General features: G+C 43.0%; 1 protein-coding gene across 1 annotated transcript in view; it reads left to right on the top strand.

Annotated features, from left to right (window-relative positions):
* nt5dc1 (5'-nucleotidase domain containing 1) overlaps positions 1-12,235 on the top strand; it is a 51,642-nt gene extending 39,407 nt beyond the window's left edge. The window contains exons 10-12 of the mRNA XM_079180189.1: positions 5,754-5,927; positions 7,129-7,297; positions 9,355-12,235. Of these exons, the coding sequence (XP_079036315.1) occupies positions 5,754-5,927; positions 7,129-7,297; positions 9,355-9,467 (456 nt within the window). The 3' untranslated portion in view covers positions 9,468-12,235. The remainder of the gene's footprint in view (positions 1-5,753; positions 5,928-7,128; positions 7,298-9,354) is intronic.
* Positions 12,236-16,328: the final 4,093 nt, after the last annotated feature.

Below are 16,328 nucleotides of genomic sequence, written 5' to 3'. Positions count from 1 at the left end.
GTGTGTGTGTGTGTGTGTGTGAAAAAAGAAATTCACTATGAAGCGCTGTCACAGTTTCCAAAAGTTTAGGAACCACTGATCCAAGCTACTCACTATGAAATGAAAATGAACAAGCGTGTCTGTTAGATGGCACACATATTCGTGTCATGTGACAGCCCTAAAAAAAAAAATACCCACAAAACTGACGCATGGTAACCGCCAACTATCAGAAACCAGCGGAAGGTTTTAGTTAAAAACAGTGTGCTTTGCTTTATGCTGCTATCTGTTGGTTAACTGAAATATTATTATAAAAACTGTAAAAATCGATTCACTCTATGACTGTAATCGCAATTTACCTGAAAGCTTTCAGTCCTTCGGCTCAGACAGTGCAGCAGTGTCAGCATCAGTGTGGCTGCACATGTCATAGGAGAATGCACCGTGCATGCAGAGGGCTGTAATTCTACTGCTATTTAATACTGGCAGATGATTGGTACATGTGATGGATGAGGGTAATTCTTGACAGTAATTCATCCTTTTTGTCCCAAATTTCTCTGCTTTTCTCCCTCGAAGTACAAAATAATGGATACTACAGAGTAAGAATTGAACGATAGCTCAATTTCTTTGTTTTTTATCTTCCCGATAGCACTTCAGGGGCACTTTCACAAGCCATAATCCGAATCGGAGTGAAATTTGAAAATGTGTTTGTTTTGTATTTAGTCTGGTTTGAAATGAAATAAATTTGCTGAGAGGCGAGCAGAAGTAGTGAATGTATCTTTTTTGGCTCGAGAGCTGCCACGTCTTTGCAGGGAATGGAGGACTTTAGAAATGCTGCTGTTTTTATCTCAAATGACTTTATAAAGGACTGCTTTTTTAGCATATTCTGTATGTTCTATTTGGCCCAGATGTCAAGCAAACATTAGACTTCTGCGGAAGTTCAAGTCAGTCCTCTCGCACTCACGTCAACCAACGGCTTTTGTTCTCACTGCAGTCGACCCGTACTACGGTTTGTTTGGAAGACCAGAGTGCGATTAGAGTTTGATTAAAACAAACTAAAATGTTGGCTTGTGAAAGCGCCCTAAGTCAGAGGATATGGCTAAAATGGGTTTGAGTTTCTCCGATGTCCCACCAACACTTAGTAGTTCCTAAATATATTTTGTTTTCTGATGAAATAATGCATCTGAATTTTGTGTATTCTCTCAAAAATACCTTCTTTAATTTCATCTAAAAGTCCCATTCAGTTCCATGCCAGGGGTTTGATGTGGGTAACATTCCTGGTAATGGTGACATTTGAAAACAGTATGAAGCTTGTGGTAGTATCCCGCTGGACTAAATAATAAAAGAAGGAAAGCTGGGACAGATCAGGCGAAGGCAGAGCTTGCTTCAGCCCAGCCCAAGTTCAGCCAGCGGTACTCGTCATCGTCCTCCCCCCCCCCCGGGCCTCTGCTCAATGCCCCCTCTGTTCCCCGGCCACGTGGAGAAAGCTCCTGTGGAATTCAGTGTCAACCTGCACTTATGGCTGCTTTAAACACTCCTCCGGGGTTGACCTGAGGCGCTCTGTGTTTTCGGTTCTCTCCACTTTCACCTGACAGGACTTATTGCAGGTGGGCTGAATAGAGCCATTCAATCGTCTCTCGGCACGGCGCTCAAAGCCGGTGGGGTCGTGGTGGAGATTCAGGCCCGATATCATTCTGAGGTGTCTCTGCTGTTTGAGTAGTGACAGGGGAGTTCAATGATTTTTTTTGGGATAATTAATTGCAGGATGTTGCACTGTCCCAGTGAGTCATATCTGTTGAAAAGGAGTTTGACAGTCAAGATAAATTAGTTATCCTCACATTGTAAAGTGGCACTTCATCTGTCAAGCCAAGGAAATGCCCTGTCTCGTGTCGATTGGTCCTACTTGCTATACCAAGTCAAAGGATCTTAAAGTTATGACAAAATGTAAACTTTTTGGCCATTTTCTCAAAACTTGGCAGGTAGATCGTCCTTCTTCTGCCTGGTCTGAAATGCATTGAAAACATATGTAATGATCTCATTCTGTTGGCAGAATCTTTCGCAGCTAAAGAGGAATATGACCTTTATGAATATGAAAATTAGGCTAAATGACAAAATGGGGTTTTGCCCTGCTGTCTCGTTGCCCCCCCCCCCCCCCCCCCCCCCCCCCCTTCTCCCTGTGCTCCAGGCCCCACACAGTGTGCAGCACAATGGGCTCATTAAGGCCCCTCTGCGTGCCTGCAGCTCTGTTTACCTGGGCCTGGCTCTGGCTTTAACTGCTCCTCTGAGGGATGAGCTGATAAGGGACGGGGCCCACAGGCCCACAGGCCCACACTGCATGTCATCTTAAAGCTGCAGTAAGCCGTTTCTGATAGCAGGAGGACGGAAAAAGGACTCCAAAACTCAGTCTGGGCAATGAGCCTTGATGAACTACACCACCACTGAGATGTCGTCTGGAGGCCTTCTCTGTGACCTGTTTACTGGATAATAAGCCAGATGTTGGTCTGTCCTCACCAGCCACTCGTTTACATTGTTTACATCGTTTACATTAAGCGTCATCTTGTTGGTGTTCAGGCCGACATTAGCACTGCGTAGCAAAATGCAGCAACGCACTAGGTTGGCAAAGCAAATATGTAAAGTGCACATTTCTGGCAGATTAGTGCTGTTTACTTGGTGATTATTATGGGATTCTTGTCACAAAGCTAGTTTCCGACCTACGCAGTTGTCATTTTAGCAGCCAGTACCTAAGTTGCATCAGTAATAAATGTCGTGCCTGTTGGTCTTAAAATGAGGTGTTTTCAGGCACATGGTTGGCGCATTGCTATCTTGAGGCCAAGGACCACAATCCTGCCCCCCTTCCCTCCCTTCACAACATGCCATTGCAACATTAATTCAGCACCCTCTGTCAATGGACAGCGACAACTGGTAAACGCCCTCCAATTCATTGGCGGCGGTGGTAGTAGCGGTATAGGGCGGCTGCGGGAGGAGCGGGTCGTCCTTTAACCACAGGGTTAGGCCCACTGCATCCTAATGCTTAGGATGGGTTAAATGCAGAGGTCACATTCCATGTATGGACACGTATGATGATTGTAATAAAGTTTAACTTTTACGTTTTTTAATTTAGAATATGAGACTCATCAATAGCAGACAATTCTAGGGCTGTACCGAATAGTTGGAAGCCTCATTTATAACGTTCAAACTAAAACATTTCAATGCTGCGTAGTGTCTTCTTTTTAGCATTTTTAGCATATTCATTGTGTTTAAACCCAGTAGTTCTGTGCGGTTGCTGATAAAGATTAGGCTGCACTAATAATATTAGTATTATAGAATTGAATAGAACTGCTTATTGTTTCCGACTTTCCAGAGTAAAGTCCAAAAGTCAAAATTTGCTGAAAAATGAGGATCATTTCAAAAATGCAAGTGCAGCCACACCTTGTTGTTAAAAGGAACGGGAATAGAACATTGCTTGCAGATGAATCCGTTCTCAGATATTTGACTGTGCTGCCATAACCTGGCCTGCCTCTAATATAAGCCTGCTTCAAATAAAAGCCTGTCATCTTCTGCGGTTAAGGTAAATAAAGTCCCCGGTGTTTATCCGAGGAAAAACGGTATTTTGGAGTTGATTTGAATCCGTTCAGTAAATGTCAACACCTTAGGAGCATGGGACTTTTGGGCTGCTCAGGGAAGTTTGAGAACAATGAAACTGAGGCCGTAGTTCCAACTTTCCTCATCCGATCATGCCAGGATGCATTAACTGTCAAGTGTGTGAGCTCCGTGATCATTGGGATCCAATCAGCCGGACCACATGCCGAGGTGGCCTGGCTCGCATTGGAGTTCAGATCTCAGTGAGGTGTGGACATCATGTGGGCACAATCAGGACATTTTATCAAACGTAGGTCTCCATCACCCCCCCCCCCCACAGAGAGAAAAGGCTAAGAGAGGAAGACAACCGGAGCTGGAGCACAGCTGGGACCAACTTTCTGATTCCTGTTGAGTTACTGCTGATGAAAACCCAACATGTCCTGATTTTGCTGCTTAAAATAAAAAACTTTTAAGTAAAGTATTTTGAAGAATGTACAGAAAAATGTGTGTTATCACCGAATTAGCGGAGCTTAGTTAGCAGCTAAAACTTGTCTTCTAATACACGCAGGGAGGAAGAGTCGTTCCTTTGACCACGGAATATATCCGATCGCTATCCCATCATGCGTTATGGAATAGCAAGTCCTGCTGAGGGTTAAGGATTAAAGACAACATCTTAAGGCTGCATATACAACCAACGAACAGAGTCATCTTGTGCACAAGTGTTTGCAAGAGAAGCGTCTGACCGTCCTGCAGTCTGACTCACTCCGTGGTGCATTTCCCTCATGCGGAGCTCAGTCCGGTTCAGGCTAATGTAACTGTACCCGTACACAATGAATCTCTTCTCTAACACGTTGCCTCCGTGCTGGAATCCTTGGCCTCTGTAAATATTTATCGTAGTGATCCCATGACTCTGGCAGCAGCACTGCTGAGCGAGCAGACGTGCAGGGATTTTTTTTTCTGGGGGGGGGGGGGGATACGAAGACCAGCTGTGGGCCTGTTCTGGGATAGTCTAGTGGAAATGTGATTCCTGCAGACCCCGCCCCACCCCATCCCCACGGGCCCCGGCCCGCAGCAGACCCGATTAGCCCGTCTGTTTGTTTACATGTGGAAGGGCCGGCCTCAGACGCAGCACAGCTCCGTGAGGGGGAGGGACGGGACGCAGCTACTAGGAATGCCTTACGTGCGTCCTCTCTATGGCCGTCAGACTCCTGGAGAGAGGTTTGATTTGGTTCAGTCTCACGCGCACTAACAGGCATGTATGGCTGGTAAAGGGTCTGCATGGTGCAGCTAGTTCTTCTGTGTTATCAAGCTCCTCCCAGAGATTTCAGGTGATGACGAAGAACATGATTTTCATTTGAAAGTAATCCCATACCGCTAGGTCTTAGGTCTTCAGTTTTCATTACGTGGGATATTGGCTTTGTTTGGGGGGAAAAAGATGGCACTATTACAACTTTTAGCCTCGAGCTACAACCAGAATATAACATCCAGGCATAAAGGCCTCATTTTAGAATGGGGTGTACTTTTGAACATGCGCTATTTAATATATTTGAACTGAAATTAATATTTGGTTGGTTTGCTAGCCCACAACTCAGAAAAAAAAATCAATATATCACTGTGGTTGCCTCACTATGAGCAACAACTCTCAGCTTACGCATGGTCATTTGATACATTGTTAATGCAAATATATTGATTAGAGAAGCTTTAAGGAGATACAATTTGAGAAAAAGCGCGTCTTAATTGTTCAGTTTTCCTGTGAACTGCTCTTTCACCCTTTTTTCCTGTGTCCAGAGTGTCAGCAGACTTCTGTGTCTCATTCCATTTCCCCACTTAAAAGGGAAAAGAAACAAATGGTTGTTGAAATGGGACTCTAAGCTTTGAGCGGTGTGTGCGCGTTGCTCTTCAGTTTCCTAATTTGTCTCAGTAAAGCCTGCAGCTTGAGCACAGCTTGCTTTTCTTTCCAGATGCGCAAGACAAAAGGGATGTGATGGTCAAAGGGGTTGTGATGAGTTTTGCAGACTCATCGTGTCTGGTCTAGTTCACCCTGTGGGGGGAGGAGGGGGGGGGGGGGGGGGGGGGGGGGGGGATAAGACATATGCCAGCTGACTTTGACTCTTGCTAGAAGAAGACTTCTTTACAACAGCACTTAAAGCTGTTTTAGTAAACAAGCTGTCCTCTTTTGTCTTTTTTTTTTCCCCCTGCAGGTAGTGTATTTTGGAGATAGCATGAGGTCGGACATGTTCCCTGCCAGCAGCTTTGGGAAGTGGGAGACGGTGATGATCGTGGAGGAAATGGAGGGGGAGGGCGTCCCGAAGAGTGACGCGGCAATGTCCAACGAGGCCCAAGTGGAGCCGCTGGAGAAAAAGGGAAAGTTTGAGGTGAGTTCACCGAAGCAGCTGTTTCCGTTTAGCAGTAGGTCTGCAGCTGGCTCCTCCTCTCTGCCGGAGGCCCCGGGCTACATTAGCCGCTAACGCACCCCAGACGCCAGTTGAACTGTGCGCGCACAAGTTGCATTGTGGGGTAACGTAGCTGCCACGTTTTGACCGGGAAGAAGAATGTGTGAAATAATAAAATGAAAAGACGATAACTCTGTCTCTAACACATAGACTTTGAACCTTCTGTCAGCGCTGCCCTCTGTCTCACAGAGCAGATAAGGACTTTAACCAGCAGGATGTTGTGAAGTGAGGAGAAGTGAGGAGTCAGCGCATCTTCAGTAGCGGACTTTCTTTTTTTTGCTAAAATACAGAAAGCTGCCGACTAACTGAAATGTACCAAAACAGAGTGAACAGCGATAACGACACCAGATGAAATCGTGATGGTTGATGAGATATAAATGATACCGATTTCCGCTTCCTGTCTTCGCCTCCTCATTCATCAGCAAGATCTCTGATGGAGCGCGACGATACCACTGGTGCTCCAATTCCTGTTATTTATTGCATGCACTTACTGTAATGCTGCAGTGGAGCACTTGAAGGAGGCGGGCCGGTCACGTAAAGCAGTGTATTTTGTGACGAGCTTGATCCCCCTCATCTGGGTTGGATTACATGTAGGTCAAAGGTTTCTGCTTCAGCATGCTGAGAGAAATTCCCCATCCTCCGAAAATGTCTTTGTTCTGCTTTCTGGTTCCTCCTTATAAGTCACATTCAGAAATATATGTATTTGTTACAAACCTCCATGACATGATGCATAGTCTTTCAGATGTTTCTAATTCTCTTGAATATTGAGCAACGGTTCCTGATGACATTCGCTGACACGGATGTATCATTCTGGTTTGTGTGGTTTGAGTCTTTTCACATCCTATCTTTAAACACCACATCAACTCTTTTTCTGTGTGTAAAAATGGATTGATGTTGTATGAGTGATTGCGGGTAAGAGAGCAGGGGTGGGGGGGGTGTTCTCAGAAATAATGATGCATGCAGTAGTCAGAATAACCCTCGAAGCTGCGGGGGTTAAAGTAGGTTTTGAAGTCTTAAAGGTGGAATTCTCACCTCCTTTTTATCATGTCCGTACATGTCTGCAAATGTATCTCGGCACGGTTACATAGCTTAGTCTGTGTGTGTGTGTGGACTGTCTCGACAGGAGCAGGGCATGAAGTCGCCCTCCGATGTGTCCAAGCAGTGGGGCTCCTACTTCGTCGACGTACATAGAAGCGGAGGAGGGGACGAGGAGAGCCAGAAACTGACCTGGTGCTGCCACAGCATTCACAAATACAGCACCATGGCCATCCCTAGTGTCGAGCACATAGCAGGTATGTGGCAGCAGGAGACAAAAAGAAAAACGCTGGTGGAAATTACAGACAGCGTTGCAGATCTGAAGTGGTTTGATGGAGATATGAAAAGCAAAAAAATAAGCTCCAAATAATAAAATAACAGTTATAATCGTTCTCGCATTCCTCTCAACACATGATACAAAGAGCTTTAGAATAAAAAAATAGAAAGAGACTAGAGTACACAATTATATATATAAATTAAAATATAAGACAGTAGAATCAACTTAAATCAAGGTAAACTATATAATAGAAGTGGACACTGACTTAGCTAAGCATATCTTCTCAGGTAGGTCGTTCCTGAGTTTCAGGGCCCTGAGAGAAAAGGTTCGGCCTCCTGGTCCTTAGCTTGACTCCTGGGTGGCAAAGAGGCCATTGCTTAAGGATCTGCAAACTGTGCGAAGGCTCAGATGGACTTAACAGTTCAGCAGTGTAGCCGTGTCCGCTCATGAAATGCCTCGAAAGTGAAGAAAAGTTGCGACCTAATGTTTTAATGTTGCCAAATAACAACCCTGGAGGAGGTGGTACCTGTTCAGAAACGGGGCCCTGGGCCAATAATCAGATTATCTGTCTTGTCTGAGTTTAAATGAAGACAAATAATTTGCCAGATCATAAAAACATAAAGGCTTCTTATTATTATAAAATGGGGCAAATCGGGAATAAAGATGTTGCTCTCACATAAGCCTTTATGTGAGAGCATAAAGGAGGATTTACTGCACAAAACTCATGTTTTATTTTCTTCAACCAAGCAAAGTGAATTTCTCTGCCCGTGTATTCCTGTAAATGGACCCACATGGGGCACAGAAACATGACTGAGAATGAAACTTGTGGTGTTAACAACGGGAAAAACCAATCCGCTGTTAGACAGCAGTTAAAGATTTCTATTCCCACATCAAACATTCTCCCCATCATTTCAACACAGACACACTCACGAGAATCAAAACGAGCACTTAACAGACGCAGATGTGGAGCCAAAGTTAGAATTAACCACCTCATCTGCAGAGCAGTTCTGGGAAAATGACACCAGTCTCCTATTTAACGATGACCTTTGGGCTGTTTTTCACACTGGGGTCATTTGTTTGAGTCTGAACTTGGAACTTGGAGTGAAAAGAATGCCTGATCTACTTCTGAATAGTTCACATAGCCACATTCAGAAAAGGGCCGACAAGCCTGCCAATATGAAAATGATGGTAGTGAACAAAAACAAAAAAGGTTAACAGAAATGTAACATATGCACAATTTTTTGTTAAGTACTATCAAGTCAATATGCCAATATCAAGTACTCATGAATGCTTCTCAAGGCAGCTGCATGCGATGCACTATAAAACACTCACGCCTCTTATTTAAAATCATGCGTCTTTCTTGGTGTTGGTGTCCTGTGTGAAACCAGATGTCAACTTATTTGTCACAGAACTTTCATGCTTAACGCCACTTCTGTAGATATTTTAACCCAAACCACAATCTTTTCCCGAACCTAACCCAGAGGTTTTTTGCCTAAACTTCAAACATACTTATTTTAACTCAAACCACAATCTTTTGTAGGATATATGATGTAAACCGTAGTGTGAGGATGCGTTGACTAGTTTGGACATAGGAAAAGTGAAAGGTGTAGATGTGTAGATACAAATTTGAGGTTTTTTAACGGGAATCTGGTGCTCTGAAACTCTACCGCTTTCGTCCACAGGGACCGCAAACATATTTTTCATTATTAATCTCAGAGTAACCAAAATGCTTTATTTAAATGGTCAAATTAGAAATATTACCCCTACAGATTTTTTTGTTTTTACTGTGACTTTATCATCTCTCCCAAGTTTGCAGGCCTGGTATTTATGATTGTTTTATGCCAGTTGTCTCTTTTCGGAGAGAAAACATCAAACACGAGTGAGTCCAACATTCTCTGGCCTGGGTGATTACTACCTGCTGTTTAGAACAAAGTGTGCTTTTCCATCGTTTGCTGATGCTTCTCAGCAGCAGATGTGCATTAAACGTTCAGGCGGTCTGCATTTTGACTTTCCCTTATTTGATTTGACTCTTTCTAGATCTCCCTCTGGATTACAAGTTCCCCAGGTTTTCTCCCGACAAGCCCTGCACCACCGGCTACTACCCCAGGCCCCCGGATTCTTTGCTGAAGAGGTGTGAGAGTCTGTCATAAAAAAAGGAGAAAAAATAAAGAGGAAAAAAAAAAAGGGAAAAAGTAATAAAAAGAAAAGAAAAAGTCCCCCCTTACCCCTTTGCCTCAGGAGAGGAATGTGCCTCCATTTTTTGCCTGTAGTTTCCCACCTGACCCCGCCGCCATCTGTGGAGCACAGGAAGCATACACTCCTCACCCATTCAGAGAAACCATGTGAATGTAAGCCACAGTATCTCTCTGTAATAACGCCTACATTTGAACGTTGTTTCGTGGTTTAGTGTACCGTACACGTGGAAATATGACAAAATAAGTGTGTGCGTGTATGTGTGTGTGTGTCTGCATACAGTAATAACAGGAAATGTAGTGTTTTTGTATTGTTTCATGCGTGATGCCCTTATTATTTTCTATGGTAGATTGTTTTAAAAATCTGAATTCTTTGAATTTTTCCAAAATAAAGTGAACATTTTACTGTCTGTTTATCCCTGAAGGGATTACCTCAAGAGCGTTCTCTACTGTAAGCAGGACCCAGATGGTCACAGTGTGTTTGTCCCTAAAAATCCTATGGAGTCATTGTGTCAGTATTTCTGTATATCAGTTATTGTGAGGTCCTCCTTTTTTTTTTTTTGGTTTAACTATTGTTTTACTGTATGCATTTTAGTAACCTTAACATTAGGTTTAAGGTGTACCGTTTCCCCTGTGTCAGTTTCGTAGAAGGTGTTAATCTTAATCAGGTCATTGTTGCCAAAGAACTGGCACAGTGCTGTCCTTTGTGTTTGCTGTCTCAAAAAACACAACTTTGGGAAACACTTACTAATAATTACAATAATAGTGGATGATGAAGACTATGCTAGATGTTCTGTATTATTCTTTGGTGCAACGGTGACATGTGCTCTTTGAGTGATTGTGTAGACTACTCTGTGCTTCATTCATATGCAGTATCAGACTGAGATATGCTTTACCGACTTATGAATGGTTATTTTGTCGGTGTGCGTAGACAAGTTGTGCCATAGTATTTAAGAAACACTCTGTGGAAGTTTGCTCGTTTCTCTCTCGTGTCACCCAAGATTGATTTTATTTTTTATCTCTGTGCATCCGGGAAGTGTTTAGCCTAGCTTAGCATTAAGACTGGACTGCTTTTTGCCTCAGTCCAATGTGGGAAAATACAACGTCCAACAACTCCAAAACTTCTTGTTGCGTGCGGCCACATCATTAAGTCTATTCTGATCAAGTATAAACGTACGCCGGTCACGGCTGGTTTCTTATTGGGAAAATGAATTCCTACACATCAAGTTTGGGCAGGTTTGCTATGGTTCTGTTCCGTATTGGGCCCAAAATGATCCATTATGATTCTGGTTTAATTAAACCTGGCAACAGAGGACATTTGAGGTGCTACATGCTAGCGCTGTCACTTTTTCTAGAAGCCAAAATTTGAACGAATGATGACTAACGAGTAATTGTTTTTTGAATAATCTGAACAAATCAGCAAACTGCTTTAACTTGTTATCTGTTTAGCACACAGCTAGTTTACTCAATTCTGCGTTAGCAAAGGGAACAGCAATAGGCTAGTTTGCTAACGGGGCAGGCGATAGAACAGAGTGACCATGCATTCTACGAACACCCGCCACTCGAGTGAAAGTTCGGCCTGTTGAGCTTTAGCCTGCGAATTTTCCAGTTACTGGCTTTTATTCCTTCTCTGAACCGTAGATTTCATTTTTAATAAAAAGCCTCAGCCCTACTGCCTACAATCACTGCACCTAGCTGTTGTTGGTCTCAAATTAGCTCATTTTAATTTAATAAAAAAAGGGCGTCAAAGACGACGCTGGGGCAGTGGCCCTTTGTGTCTTGACACCGGCGCACAGGGCGCCCTTTAGAGTGTATTAGACGCACCAGACTTTGAACAGACTGAACTCATTCGCGTCATTAATAGATGCTCAGAGCAACTGACGTAGTATTAAGAGCCAGAAAGTTTGCTGAAAAACACACTGGACTTTTACTCAGAGGGCTCATATTTGGAAAACCGAAAGATGTGTTATTTTTTGACGCCAAGCCACTGAGTCACATCACCGTAGGTTAGGTTACATAACAAGCGAAGTTATTTTAAGCCAAAACCATGATGTTTTTTTTAACCTTAACTAAGTAGTTTTGTTGCCTAAACCTAACTGCCACCGCGTCACGATGTTAACGATGTTAACCACGCGCTAACCCCCTGCATCAAGATACTACGCCCAAGACCTGCCCAAGTGACAAAAATATGACGAGTAGGTATGAGATGACATTGCAGGTATACATAAACAAGACAAGGTATCTATGTAACTAGTTTGGTGTTTTTTTAGAAGTACTTTTGATGGAGCCTGACTAGCTTCTTGGCTAGCTGCTAGAGCTAGTGTCTTTTAGCCTTTGTGATAAGCTAGGCTAAACATCCCGGACCAATCTCTATGTTAAGCACATGGAGACAATACTGGTTTCAATCTTCTCGTCTGATCAAACAAGAGGTTTTAAAAAATGTCCTTTTAGATGACCATCATCTCACAAAGGAGGAGAGAATATTTTGACAATAAGCAGGATATAGCTGTCATGTCGGTCATCCAAAGTGAAGTTTTACTTTTGCCGGTGTGTGTTTTATGCATACAGCTGTGGTGATTGTACTCTTCTTTTCTCATCTGACTTGGAAAAGTTGACGTGCACATTTGCCTTATGTTGGATTCATTTGTGGTCTTAAGTTCTTGAAAACACAGGGAAAGTTCAGTTCTGTGTTCAAGTGTACTGTCAAGGAAATAAAATGTTCTACATTTTTCTTACAGGGGGTTTTCTCTTTTCGAGTTTGGTTTGCAACCAAAGACCTTGTTCTGTACGCACACACAGTTGCACAGGTTTAAATGGGAACGGAACACGTGGAGCCAAGTTTGAGACATGACCCAGTTAACTATCATTTATGGCAACAGCTAATTTGTTTAAATGGGATCCAACGGTTTTTTCAATTTCAAGCAGCTCTGCAACACAGGACATTGAACTCTGCAGAGTCAAAGCCCTGTCTCCCTTCTGTCCCCTATCAGGGTTCAGCTGTAGTTATCAGCTGTTGTGATAGCAAAACATATTCACCCTCTGAATATGAAAATGCATGCATGTTTACCCATTGACATTTCACACCTGTCAGACAACAGCATTAATAACTTTTCTTTGTTGTTGTAATTTGCCAAAAAAAAACAAGCAAAAGCTACAGATTTACCCCTTTAGGATGATTTAATCATAAAATTGAAGTTCCATTTACGAGGTTTGTTTGCTTGTTTTTTAAGGATTCAGTGCTCAGATAAGCACATTGGAGTTGGCCATGCTGATTTATTTTTACTCCCTTCTTTATGATTATGGCTCTACTTGAGATTCCCAATGATGTGCTAGGTGGACAGCACACTAGAGCGATCATGTGTTGTGTCTCAGAGGCTCTTTCAAGAAGGATTTTTTCCCCCCTGAAGTACATCCCATCGCCGTTTTAGCCATATTAGCAACACATAGCTAAAAAATAATACAGTCTAATAGACATACAGAATGACCATACGGTTGAATCGACACCACTCTAAAACAGTTTAAGTGGGAAACAAACATCATCTTCATGAATGGAGGATTTACTGCAAGACTGTTGTATAAGACTGCATTAACTTTAGCTAGGTGTAGCTAATAAACTGGCAACTGCATTTATATCCAAAGGGACCCCTAACAGAATGAGGATCTAATTACATTTTTTCTTGAAGATGTGCAAGGACATGGGGTTTACGACTCAAAAACAGAAGTGAAGTGCTTGTTTTAGAAAGTGTAATTTCTATTTATTTCTGAGAAAAATAGCAGCTTATAACACTCACTAAACTTGAAATGTGAACTATAATGACTTTCAAACTGGAGCTAGCAAAGAGATAATATTCAAGCTAGCTGTATATCTAAATGTATATTAACACCGGGGGATTTACGCAGACTCAGACTCAAAGCCTATCAAACACAAGTCAGGGGGTCGTGTAAAAAACAGTACTTTTTAAACTAAACTAAATTAGATTAAATGAAACTATCTCAGGTCAGCATTAGCAGCTTTGTGTTCACTACCTGTTAACCTAGCTAAGTGGTTTCATTAGGTCCCCTTTAAGTCTCCCTCTCCGCTGCCGCCCCTCCTCACTCACTCGCGAGCATGACGCTCCCTCCTCACTCACTCGCACACTCGTTCCCTCCCCTCTCATCTCTAACTTTGTTTCGTCCCTAAAAACCAACTTTTCAACCGTATTGATAACTTGTCTCAAATCCCCGCTGTGACGAAGAAGAAATGACTGTTGAGACGAGGGGGAAACGGATTAGCGAGCACCGCTTCTGACAGGTAACGTAAACGGCTTCTCTTCTTTCTTCTTTCGTTTTTACTTCACCGCTAACAAGTCCTTTCGTGGTCGATGTGAACAAGGCTACTTCTGTGCTGTGCGGTTTTTGGATTATCGATACATGATATTGGTGCTACTGTAGGCTTACAAATCACTTCACGGTCTGATGGAGGGGGCACTTCTAGAAGTAGAGTACAGGATAACTCACCCGCAGTCACATGATACACTTAATGAAGGAGAAGTTAGCTTAAAGTTTGACAAAGTAAATGTGAGGTCTGTGAAGGGAGGAATGATATGTATGTGTATAGCCTATAACAACTTATAATGGTTGGCAATGAGACGTCTGCTTTTTTTACCTGCTAAAAACAATGGTGGGCGACAGATATTAATCAGTCATAACTACACACTGCATTTGAATAGCACTTCATTTCTTTAAGTTAAGAAAGTCTGAAGGACTGAGGCGCGGTGCAAATCTTCATTTTAAGTTTACAGTGACAACACACAACACAATTGCATTCCGTTGTCTTTTTTGCTACTTATCTATAATCTTAAAAAATGTCTCAAGTGCAATGAGTAAAGTTTCTAACTGAGCAGCGGAAACTCACCCTGAGGTCATGTACTGTAAATTTTGGGGGGTTATTGAGAGTTTATTTTTTACAATTAAAAACATATGAGGCATGTATTTTCCTGGCTCATTCTGGTTGGGTTTTGATTACTTTTAGGCAAAGAAAAAAAAATAGATTAATTATGAACTTTGGGATAGGTCTTAATATCAATCCTCATCCTCCCTTTGGATACTCAGACACATGGCAGTCGGTGCTCAGAAAATAGTGAGGTTTGGTCCTCAGCCCTGTGAAGGCCTTACTGCACTTCTCCATTACAGTTTTATTCCTGGCATTGTGCAGACCGCTTTGAAACACGCTTTCACCTACGTTTTGACAAATATCAAATATTTTCATTATTCACTTATCTATATTTCCAATTAATTAACTTATCACTGTCTATAAAATGTAAGAAAATAAGAGGAAAAAAAAAAACACCACAAGAGCCATTCTCAGAGCCCAGAGGCATGTCTTTAATTAAATGTCTTGTTTTAGTGGATACACCCAAATATATTCAATTTACAATTATATAAAACAGCAGATCTTGACTTTTGAGAAGCTGGAACGTGCACGTAAAATTACTTTTGTTCCAGAAATTATAATTATAATTTATTTGAGTGAATAAATGAAAATACGGGCTCAGTGCCTCAGTGCAGCTTTGCTACTGTCGATAATAATGTCTTAAAGTGCCACGAGCTCTCTTCAAAATCAATATTGAGTAGCAAAGACCTACTTATGATGAACTTTATTGGTATCGCACTTATCTTAACAACGTCCCTACCAAAATATTTTCCATTGAGTTGAGTAAAGTAGCCCAAAGCAGTCTGACATCAGTCTAATTCAGGCTTACAGGCATCCTCAGTGAAAAAGATCCTGACACAGTTGCAGCTCGAGCGTGATGAATTAGTCCAGTCTTGTCTTCATGTCTTCATCTCGGCTGGAAGTCCGCCGTCATCATTGTTCACCACGGAGGAATGTGAAGGTCTAATGTCAAAATGAATGTACAAAATTGAGCTTTCCTTGTTTATTAAAAGGCAAAAGACATGAAAGCCCTGGACAGCTCGCTGCATTAGAATGGACCCCAGTCTAGACGTTTGTCGAAATCACTACCAAAGGGTTTTCCAGCAGGCCTTTGCCAAGAGCTCCACTCGGGTCATGGAATTTACTCTCATGTTCAGAGCAGAGAGACTACAGCAGCTCAGCTCAGACTGATGCTGCTGCAGTAATGGGCCGCTTATGACCTCCAGGCCTGCTCGTCTTGCCATCTGGGTGTGCGTGGCTGGACCTGTCTGACCAACTCAGAAATGCATCTTGGGAAGTGAATATGAGGGCATCAAGGTGTGCAGAGGTGTAACACAATATCCGGATTTTGCTGTTTTTATTGCAGAGGGGTATCATTTTATTTTTTGGAAAACTATTTGTCTAATCTTTGACGCCAATGACTCCCACGTCATCGGGACAGTAGTGTTTTTAGTTCCAGTCTACATTACTATGGAAAGCCTGCATCATCAGGAATACAGCTGTGTCTAATTATTCAAGGAATGCGAGGGCTTTTGTAAGAAAAGGGCTGCGCAGAATATGGACCGGCTTTCTCTAATCCTTCTCTTCCCCCCACTGTTCCCTCTCAGCTGAGCTCCTTCGGCGATGCCACAGTCCCCCCGTCTGATGAGACGATGAGAACCCACACCCGCGGGGCCCCCACAGTCTTCTTCCTAAGTCTGCTGTGGCCCCTGCTCGCCCCGGTGGCGGCGGAAGTGGACCCCAGCGGAGGAATCCCCTTCATGGGGGGCAACTACAACGGTCACCCCATGCTGTACTTCAACCGGGGGGACGTGGAGGAGCTGCAGTACGCGGCCGCGGGGACTCACCGGGACATGTCGAGGAGGATCCGCGACGCGGGCGAAACCATGCTGGAGCACCCGGAGATG

The sequence above is a fragment of the Pholis gunnellus genome (assembly GCF_910591455.1).
Source record: "Pholis gunnellus genome assembly, chromosome: 19".
Taxonomy (NCBI): Eukaryota; Metazoa; Chordata; class Actinopteri; order Perciformes; family Pholidae; genus Pholis; species Pholis gunnellus.
Note: the sequence above shows the minus strand (reverse complement) of the source record. Positions and strands in the feature narration are given on the sequence as shown.